Raw genomic sequence first — 10752 nt, 5'->3', positions numbered from 1 at the left:
CATCTTGGTATCAAGTGAGTTTATTACTTAGGCATTGATAAGTGCACAAAAAGGCAGACTAATCACACTACTGTAATATACTGACGTAATCAACACAAGAAATGCCCGTTTCAAAAGCCTGAATGCCAGTTAATGTTAAATGAATACGGACAGTAGAAATACACTACATTACAATGAAATAAATACAAGGAAATACATTCAGTGAAGGCCACTTTGAAAAGGATGGGCCAGTGGGGTCTGTTTTATCTCTGAGAAATATTATTACATACTATACTTTATACAATTCTCCAACGGTTGAAACATCTTGTTTTTCATAACCTTCATCAGTGGCGACAACAACAACAACAACATGTTCAGCATTCAATCATTTTAAGCTTCATAAATCATCGCTGCATTCGTCAGGTGTATAACTTGCGCTGCTACATTTAGAAGGTACAAGTTGCTACGTCGTCAAGCTTTTTACACCCCGGATCACATTTGAACCTATTCATCGCACCAAAGCTAACATACAATAATGTAACAAACCTCCGAAGTAAAGCACATACACTAAAGCTTGGGTTTATGAATAGTGATGATGGCTCAAAAAAACATCTTTCTTCACTCGGAGAAGCATTCTCATTCTCTCGGAACATTTTTCTTCACAGTTGTGGAGAAAGGATAGGACGATGTATGCATACATACATAAAAATACACGATCACACATACTAGATCATATGCTTGAGTATGTACATACCAAATAAAGCTATTCATGTACAGTATTTATCCTCATACACACTGAAGGACTGGCGTGTGTGATGTCACACCACGAGGAAGACTAAAAATGGGCAAAATATGAATGTTGTTTCAAATTTAGCAGCAGGACGACTGATATCGCTGGTCAGATCATTTTCAGGAGGAGATTGTGTGCTTCACCAAATGTATCAGTCCATCACAGCAATATAGTTTGTGTTCATTTGAAATAACACCTCACTTTTTACAACAAAAAAAACAAAAAAAACATTTGAGTGTTTTATGTTACGCTTATTACGTTCTCATTGCAGTGGGTTCTAACCAATCAAATTATATTACGTTCTCATTGCAGTGGGTTCTAACCAATCAAATTATATTACGTTCTCATTGCAGTGGGTTCTAACCAATCAAATTATATTACGTTCTCATTGCAGTGGGTTCTAACCAATCAAATTATATTACGTGTATCGTTCCCAATTGTGCTCCAATGCATCACAAACAGGCAAATGAAAGTGTTCTGTGCTTTTTAGACTGAACCATGAAAGCTTAAACTGACCACCTCCCAATACTCCATCTGTATGTAAGGACAGCGATGTGTTGTGTAAGATCTGCTCGTGGAACAGGAATCATTGAACATCAACAGTAACTATTTGAAGAAGAATACGTTAAAGTAACACATGACTGGATTAGTATCCCTCAGACTTAATGTCCCTAAGAAGAGACATCCTTTCCATTGTCTTCACACTACAAGTCAAATACACACACTTTCCTCTTTTCATACTCAACATTTGACTTTATACCTTTCATGCATTCTCAAAGAAATAATGGTATTTCCCCCTTAATAGAGGTGTAAAGAAGACCTCTAAAAGGGACAGCTGTGAATCAGTGTCTAGTTTATAAACAGAGCCATAGACAGATGGCTGGGTACAGCCAGTCTTAAACACTGTGAGCAGAGCAGGCAATGGTGTTAATATCGATTTCCTTTAAAGGCAGGCAATCACGGTGGGTAAGTGTCAGTGTTCTGTACAGGAGGACTGTATCACTGTCCGTCTCTGCTGCCAGATCTCATCGGCTCAGCCCAATACAGCCCTCTATCCTCTCTAATTACCCTTCATTATCTCGCTATACAGTATCTCTAACTCCTCATCGCAGGCAGTGTAAAGAACACATCTTCTTTGACGCAGATGCCAGGAATGAGACGATCTGAAGCCATACTACTGCTGTGTCCACTAGCATCTATCTAACTATTCCTTTTAGAAGGACTGGAGCATACACATCCATCAAACCACAGAAAACGCTTTAACATCGCCATACGTTGTCTCAGCCGTCCGTCAACATACGACCCCTATAGGAAAACAATCAACAATAAACTCAATCCCTTCTTGACAGATTCAACATTTCTGTAACCATCACAGCCAATTCAGGAAAAAGCACTGACCATGCAACTGGACATGAAACATGCCCATTAACTACTGAATGCCAATAATGTCAATACACTTCCAGAATTGACTGGTAATGAAATAAGTCCCATCCCAGTCCATCTCTGGTGAGCAGTGCCTTAGCTCCGTTTGACCAGAGGCCTCTCTTCTCTGAGATGGTGCCTGGCGCTTCTCTTCTCGGCCCTCCCCTTCTCCCTCACCTTCCTCAGCCTGCGTGGGGGCGGTGTCCCCCTCGACTCACTGTCCTCCTGTGCACTGGACGTGTCCATTCCGTCCCGCTCCTCCGGGATATTGGGAATGGCCCCGCTGCTCCCGTCCAGAATGTTCCTCAGGTAGGGGTCTTCAGGGGTGCAGGTGGCGGTGGTGCCGCTCTCGCTGCTGCTCAGGTCCTGCTCCTCGCTGTAGCGCCCTCTGCTGTGGTGGGGGAACGAGCCACGGATGGAAGGCCTCTCTCGCTCCGCCTCCCTCACACTCTGCTGGGGCTCATTCATGTCCACGCCAGAGTCCAGGCTGGTGTCGTTGCTGCTGGGGGGCCGTGGGTGGCGTCCCTGGAGCTCTATGATGGAGTGGCGGACCGAGGCGGCTGGTTTCCCATCCAGGGAGACGAACCAGGCCCTGGGGTGAGGCGACGAGGCCTTGCCTCGGGTCAGCTCCAGGAGTGTACGCTCTGATATCCCCTGGAGTTCACTGGGGCCCCCCATCCCACTGCTGAAGGCCCTCATTCCAGCCGCCTCGTTCAGAGTACCGGGGACGGAAACGGAGGACTCCGGGAGGCTGCTGTAACGGCCCCACGCCCCAGGATTAGAGGCTGGGCCTTGGAGAGTGGTCTCCAGGGCCTGGGGCTGGTCCTGGCCGCCCTGCTGGGGGTTGGCTCCCTGGGCATGGTGGGGGTTCTTAGGGAGGGTCTGGGTGTAGCTGTCATGACCGCCCTGCTCAGAGTGGGAGTGGGTGTCATAGGCTCCTCCGTTACGGGGGAAGGTGGCCGACTTGCAGCCTGATCCTTGCTGCTCCCCACCTTGGCTGCTGAAGCGCTCCGGGGCCTGGAGGATGGCCACAGGCTGGTTGTAAAGGTGGAGCAGCTGAGCACCTCCACCCAGGTGAGCTCTGTTCTGCTCCTCGCTGGACCTCTCCCTCAGCCTGGCCACCTCCTCACTGTTGATGTAGTGGTGTGATGTCGGGGGTCCCTTGGCCCCGCTCCCCACATTTTCATACAGGAGGGCGGACCCACGCCCGGGGTCTTCCACATAGATGTTGTAGTTGGCTTTGTTGTGCCTGGGGGTGGAGGGGTCACACTGGACGCTGCGCGAGGCCAGGCCGTGGGCTCTGTCTCCGGGGTGGAAGGACATCATGGCATGGCCCTCCTCCATGTGGGTGGAGGTGGTCTGGTCCTTCTTCAGAGCGGACCTCTTCGAGAACCGTGCTCTCCTCCTCGGCCCACGAGAGGAACCTGAACCTCTGCAGATGACAGTCAACACAGTAGGTTGATTGAGAAGCAGAGAAGGTAATCAATACACAGTGGGTCTTTTGGGGGATCTTTGTTATGTGTATGTTTAACTTCATATAATCAGCATTTGTGTCAATAATTTGTAGAACAATCCTGGCCATTCAAATGTTTTAAATTGTATAACTTACTGAAAACATTTTGTACAACCCCCTTTGCCCCCCACACCCCCAACTGTGATATTTCCAGCTGCAGTTGACACACAATCAGTAACGTTAGTTAATTAGGTTGGTATCTTACCCACATTGACACAGCAGCACAGCCAGAAACCCCAAGACTATAACCAGAGTCCCACCCAGTATTCCTACGAGCAGGTAGGTGTGGTAGGAGAGGAATTCAATTGAGCTGGCATGGCCCATATAACCTAGACAGGTACAGACAGACAGAGATGAGTTGATTATATTATGTTGATGGTGGTCAATATGTTCTCCAGGATAGTAAGCCATGTTTGAAGACAATACTGAGAGTGAGACTCCATAATTTAGTTCATTTGTAACATTCAATTCACGAAAACTTCCTTTTGGACCGTTACAATAGTTATACCGTTGGAGGAGGGTAGTGGTGCAGCGATCCAGTAACCCAGGTGAGAAGCAATGTAGGTCCAGACCAGATGATCTCCAACCATCTTCACTATCCCCAAACCCTGGTTCTCCCAAGCACCTGGAAGACAAAACATTGTGAGGAAAATGTATGAAGTAAAACTTGGAAGACACAGGCAGATACTTCCAGTTCCACAAAGTAAGTGAACACAGGAAGTATTTTGTAAACAAAGTTACAAGTTACTAAGGTAGTTCCAGTCCTAGTCCTTCTGTTGCACTAATAGCTATAATCATTAAGAACAGGAAGGCCTGGACACTGTTTATGCTCCCAATTCTCACCTCTTTATTGACAACGTTTCGATCCAAACCGGATCTTCATCTTCGTTTTGACCAGACGAAGAGCCGGTTTGGATCGAAACATTGTCAATAAAGAGGTGAGAATTGGGAGCATAAACAGTGTCCAGGCCTTCCTGTTCTTTACAAGTATTCTCCTGCTCCTGCTGTATGTTTTTAAGGACGTGCGTATGACCACAAACGTCTCTAGTAGCTATATTCCCCACCTGTCTTGGTGTTGAAGTCCCAGGCAGGGAGGGTGTCCGAGGGCCTCAGGTTGGTGGTGTGTGCCAGGGGCAGGGAGATCTGGATGGGGCCTTTCACCTGGACCTCCTGACCACCAGAGTACAGCAGAGTGCTGACCGCTGCCATCGCCCGCAACTCAACACTCCTGAACACTGAACACACATACAACAGTGGAGGCTGCTGAGGGGAGGACGGCTCATAATAATGGCTGGAAGGGAGCAAATGGAATGGCATCAAACACATGGAAACCATGGAAACCATGTGTTTGATGTATTTGATACCATTCCACTAATTCCGCTCCAGCCATTACCACGAGCCCGTCCTCCCCAATTAAGATGCCACCAACCTCCTGTGACATACAAACACACGGGAGAGAATTACAACATGTCCAACATTTAAAAATATGCAGGCTCTACAAACACTACAACATTAAAGAGGAATAGTTTTCAGCAAATGAACAGGGCTACTTCAGCTCAGAATCTTGAAGTATTCCTCAATCTTGGAAGTGTTCAATGCTTACATTCATGTATCAATACCACCTCACATTACCATTAGTTGGTGCACTGCACTCCATGTATTCGATTTGCTGAGCCCACCTGACTTGTTGTGAATGATGCCTGGGGTGCAGTTGACACAGTCCTTGCCTAGGTGGCGCTGTGGCACGGTCAGGTAGGCCATCACTGTGGAGGTGTTACTGCCGTCAGAGAGCATCAGGTGACTCTTGGGGAACTGAACGCTGGGCTGGTAGGAGATGTCTGTGGAAATAAGAAGAAAAAGACCAGATGGAGTTCATTCCCTCCACCAAAGCACTTCTGCCACAGTAGACTAAAATTGTTTAAAGAGTAAGATGTTGCATCACATTTAGGGTTATGTTGAAGTGACAGTTTCCAGATGTGTGCACATACCAGGTAACTTCCCAGTGATGAGCACGGAGTCGTCAAACAGCCAGATGTTGCCTTGGTTTTGAGGGAGCAGCGATAAGGTCACTGAGGAGAATACTGTATACACATGAGGTCAGGTCAGGTGACATTCCAGTCAGGAACTCACTAGACACTATTGAGATGTACCTTCAAAAGGGTCCCTTTGTAGCGTCATGTTCCTGTACTTCTACAAAGACACCAGTAGATGGCGACATTGAGAAGGGCTTTTTATGGTCCTGCGTGTAAGACTAGAGAGAAGTGAAGTGGCTTTTGATGACGGCTTTTGATGACACTGAGCATAGCTTGTACCACCAGTCACCTCTCTCTCAGTTCTTTCTTTGCCCCCTCTCTCTTTATCTTGCTCTGTTCTCTCTCTCTTTATCTTTCTCTGTTCTCTCTCTCCTTTGCTCTGCCTTATTCGAGAGAGAGAGAGAGAGAGAGAGAGAGAGAGAGAGAGAGAGAGAGAGAGAGAGAGAGAGAGAGAGAGAGAGAGAGAGAGAGAGAGAGAGAGAGAGAGAGAGAGAGAGAGAGAGAGAGAGAGAGAGAAGAGAGAGAGAGAGAGAGAGAGAGAGAGAGAGAGAGAGGAGAGAGCAGCCCTAAGAGCAGCAGTCTCCTCTTACTAAATACAGCATGTCTAAATGGTGGTCAGAGTCCCCTTAACATCTTATTCAATACAGCTGCAATTAGCTGACACTAGATATGACATGGCATTACGCTTGCCTCAGACTCGCTGGCTACACGTTCTATACATTGTGAGGGCATCCTGCTTCTGAGAGTAAGAAATCAATACAATTAATGCAGTGTACGGCATTAAATTGTGCTTTGCTCCAAAGCAAAAACAAAAACAAACACTGATGCTAATGTGCTATGTGACACAGTAGGCGAACACCTTATTTTACTCATTGTGTCAAATCAATGCTTTAAAGGAAAGGAAACAAACAGCTATATCATTTAGTAGTTTGGGTGAACTATCCCAGTTTAAACTCTAGAATTTAGCCACACCCGACACCCATAGGTCAGCTGGTTGGGTGCTTCTCAGGGGCTCCTCCAGGTGGGGCCAGACTGTCACAGTGCTACTCACTAGGTCTCTTGGTGGTCCTCCAGGGCAACGGGGTGAGGACATATCCCTCCATGCTAGCTACAATGGTGAGGCTGAGTCCCAGGCTGTAGGGGACCCTGAGCAGCACCTCTCCCTTCTCCCCAGTCAGGGCCTGGCTACTCAGGGTGTGGTTGACATACACCCCCACCTGGGCCCCGCCCAGGCGCCGCCGAGTCACCTGATCCTTCACCAGGACCCTCAGGGCAAAGGGCGGCTCTGGGGAGACACAGGAAACAGGAAGTGAAACACAGGAAGTGAGGCAGTTTGTGTATTGCAATGACAAAGTAATATTAAACCTTTGTTTGTATGGCTGATTTTCTACACTAGAATTGCAGAACACTAATGTATGTTCATAGAATGTACCAGTGCAGAACACAGCCTTTGTGGTGGAACAAATCATTTACAAAGCCACATACAAAGAGACAAGACTACACTAAAAGACCAAGGAGGTGCATTTAAAGGTGTTTTCAAAGGTTTATCTGAAGGTGTATGCCGGTGTGTGGCTTTGTGAATGCAGGGATCCCATTTAAACAGTCTCTCCTCAGATTCAATGGCAGCTCTATGAATTATCTCAGGAACCTTAGCTGCACATGAAAATGTGATGAGAGCTGAATCTGTGAGAGGTAATGAAAAATAGATCAAAGTGCTGTAGCATCTGTGAGAGGCCTTGTGCGGTGTCAGACGACGTTCCCTCCCCTACAACACACACACACACACACACACACACACACACACACACACACACACTTCATATGCACAGCACACACCCCTGCCCCACCAACACACACACTGATGCTATAGGCCAGGCCCTATTTAGCATACAAGGCTGCCCCGACAAATCAGCAACAATGATCAAATGTAGCCTATTTATAGACTACAATCTGTTTACTAATCTAATCTGATCATAGTTACTTGTGATAATAACTAATATGATGAGGTTTAGTCAATTAAATAAAGGATTTCTGAAGCAAGGCAATGGTGGAAAAGATATGGTGTGAGTGTGCTGTACTAAAGGATTAAAACCCTGATCATTACAGGCACAGTTTCACACTGGCCATACTGATAATCCCCTAATCTCGAAAACCTTCAAATGAAATCATAACACTAAATCTGATTAGCTGCCCGGGGAATCTGTCGAGGGGACAGACTTAGATTGCAGTGAAAGTCATAAATCTTAGTAAAATACTTTATATTGAATGCGTAGGATACTCTACAATAGGTGAAGACAAAGTTGGTAAAACCGGTGTGCATAGGTTTACTGATAACCGTTCAATCGTTGTGTACATTGTTTTAAAACATCATTGTATTTCTGCGAGGCTTCTGTATGCATTATTGTTGTAGCCTATGTTGAGTGAGATAAATACACAAAATATCATATAGGTTAATATCGTCATCCTATATCGTCCTATATGATATTATCAATGAGAAATTATTATCAGTTCCGTTATCATGCCCAATGTTTTATTCTCTCCACACTGAACATTTCCTCCCCACCATTTTAACATGCTGGACAGGCCCTCAAACCCGCAGCCCAACCCAAATATACCGCAAACATCTCCTGTACCTGGTGTTAGGGCAGACGGAGTCTGAACCTGAGAAAGGGCCGTCTGGCCGGTGATGGATCCGTTTGGGACAGTGGCGATGGCATTGTCCTCGGCGGCCAGCAGCGTGATTAGGCCGCCGAGGACACCACCCTCCGGCGCCGCCCTCACGACACCATCCCCGCAGGAGATCACAACCAGCGAGAAAAGCAGGTACAGGCGGTCCGCAGGCATGGCGAGAGGGAGCCGCGAACCAAAGACATAACTGCGCGAAATGAGACAGAGAAGGAGGAATGGAGGCCTAGTCTCGCCGCTTTCTTTGTCATGGAAACCTCATGGTGGAACGGAGGCAGGTAACCTAAGTATGCACAGAAAGCAGGCAGGCTGGTGGTGTTGACGCGCTGGTGCTGATGCTGTGTTTTCGGGGCGTACAACAACAGAGACGGGATATGGTGCTGTTACATCATAGATAAAACTCTACAATGCCCTCTATCGGAAATATATTTTTGTACATAAACAAAAAGATGGTAGCCTACACATGTTATACATTGATGCCAATTAAAGACACACTCTGTCAGATGTGCACAATGTAATTGTGCCCAACGAGCTGAACAATTTAAATAGAGCAAATAGATTTTCACATGGAAATAGCAGAATATGTATATGTAATGTCTCTATTGCTCATGGAATGACTTTCCATGACTGCAACATTACTTTTAAACAATATTATTTGAAGATATAGCCTAACCTACATTGTATACAAAGTTATTTTATGAGGAAAAACATATCCCTAAACAATTGAGTAGGGGCTCCCGAGTGACGCGGCGGTCTAAGGGTTTGGCCGGTGTAGGCCATCATTATAAATAAGCATTTGTTCTTAACTGACTTGCCTAGTTAAATAACAAAAATAGCCTAGGTCTTTCATTTTCTGATGCCTTTTCTCAGAACTGAGTCTAAGAAAAAAATGTGTTCATATCTGTGGGGGAAATCGAAAGGGGCCGTTAATATTTTATTTGAAGCACCACAATTCTAGAAAGATAACCTGTATTTACCTGTCTTGGTTTAGCCTGGTAACAGTTGAAGAATTGACCACTAAGTGGCGACATTGTATCGTTTCCCAACACTGAGGCAAGCAAGATGGTTGAATTTGAGTTCCATATCTATCTTCACAAGAGAGCAGGGTCAAGCTCAACGAGAAAAAGCCGCATCAGAATCTTTTCTTTTTCAAAAATGGATATTTCTATTGGTAGTCTATATGGCTGTGGAATCTTTGAATGGAAGACATAAGCTCTGTGCAACTAGTAGGCCTAGAAAAGGTGATACCATCTCAATCAGTGTCAGAACTATGGCCAATTTCACCCTCTCCTCATATATGGAACCAGTTAAGATTTAAAAAAGTATATTCTAATATTCTGTGTTTTGCTTTGTTATTGTTGTCATTTAGCAGCCCATCTTATCCAGAACGAATTACAGGAGCAATTAGGTTTAAGTGCCTTGCTCAAGGGCACATCGATAGATTTCTCGCCTAGTCGCCTCGGGGGTTCGAATCAGCGACTTTTCAGTTATTGGCCCAGCACTCTTAACTGCTAGGCCACTTTCCATCTTAAGGAGACAGCCCACTAGAGGGAAGACTGGATGAACATCCACAAAAGTCTCTTCTCCTTTTAGAATCTCTCCCAGTGTGCTGCCTTCCTTTTCTGATTGAGGGATTGTGTCCCAAATGGCACCCAGGTCCCTATATAGTGCACTACTTTTGACCAGGGCACATAGGGCACATAGGGTCCCATATGTAGTGCACTATATAGGGAATAGGGTGCCAACAGTGTGCCATTTGCGACAGAACCAGGCAGTGTCAAGTCCGTCCACAACAGTAGCCTAATCAGTGAAGAGGATGGCAGTTAAACAACTATTATGGGTTAAATGAATAGCTTCTCCAAATGGCTCAGTGATTCATGTTTTTAATGTCCCTCTCTCCCAGTTGCAAATTGCTTTGAATGGGACATATTAAATGAAATACATTTTTTTCAGATATGGACGATCAGGGGGGATATTTGTATTTTCTAAACAATGCATAGCATAGCATAGCACTCTGTCATTATTGTGGAAACACAGTCCTGTTTGATAAATAGCATCAAGGTAGTTCTGCTGATGCTGATATTGTTGTTGTTGGGGACATTGGACCTTTTTTAGCCCATTCAGCAGTGAGGCCCATGATATTTATGGGCTATAACTTGGACTATAAATGTTATGCTACTATAAACCAAAAAGGATTTGCTCATACAGTTCAGGTCCTTTAGACTAAATGACAGTGTTAAAGGAACTTAAATCAGAACAACAAGGGGTTTCCAGTACAACATGCTGCAACATTGTGCAGGTCTATAGTGTGTGTATGGTTCATGGTCCAG

General features: G+C 45.5%; 1 protein-coding gene across 1 annotated transcript; it reads right to left on the bottom strand.

Moving 5' to 3' along the window:
* Positions 1 to 4: 4 nt before the first annotated feature.
* LOC109879363 (protein FAM171B) lies at positions 5 to 8812 on the bottom strand. Its single transcript, XM_031824064.1, has 8 exons — positions 8371 to 8812; positions 6789 to 7022; positions 5693 to 5785; positions 5384 to 5542; positions 4769 to 4939; positions 4213 to 4329; positions 3910 to 4033; positions 5 to 3623 (listed from the first exon to the last, which is right to left on the bottom strand). Exons 1-8 carry the CDS (start codon positions 8579 to 8581, stop codon positions 2288 to 2290), a joined length of 2445 nt encoding a protein of 814 aa, XP_031679924.1. The 5' UTR covers positions 8582 to 8812; the 3' UTR covers positions 5 to 2287.
* Positions 8813 to 10752: the final 1940 nt, after the last annotated feature.

This window comes from Oncorhynchus kisutch, linkage group LG5 (genome assembly GCF_002021735.2).
Source record: "Oncorhynchus kisutch isolate 150728-3 linkage group LG5, Okis_V2, whole genome shotgun sequence".
Taxonomy (NCBI): domain Eukaryota; kingdom Metazoa; phylum Chordata; class Actinopteri; order Salmoniformes; family Salmonidae; genus Oncorhynchus; species Oncorhynchus kisutch.
The sequence above is the reverse complement of the archived record's forward strand: the minus strand, read 5'-3'. Positions and strand labels throughout refer to the sequence as shown.

Excerpts from the sequence above, each read along its gene's own strand:
- LOC109879363 (XM_031824064.1), bottom strand. The coding sequence starts at position 8,581 with ATGCCTGCGGACCGCCTGTACCTGCTTTTCTCGCTGGTTGTGATCTCC. Across the intron at positions 5,786-6,788 it reads GAGGACCACCAAGAGACCTA|TATTCTCCTCAGTGACCTTA; the intron begins GTGAGTAGCACT and ends ATGTGTATACAG. Across the intron at positions 3,624-3,909 it reads GTGCTGCTGTGTCAATGTGG|AGGTTCAGGTTCCTCTCGTG; the intron begins GTAAGATACCAA and ends TGTCATCTGCAG.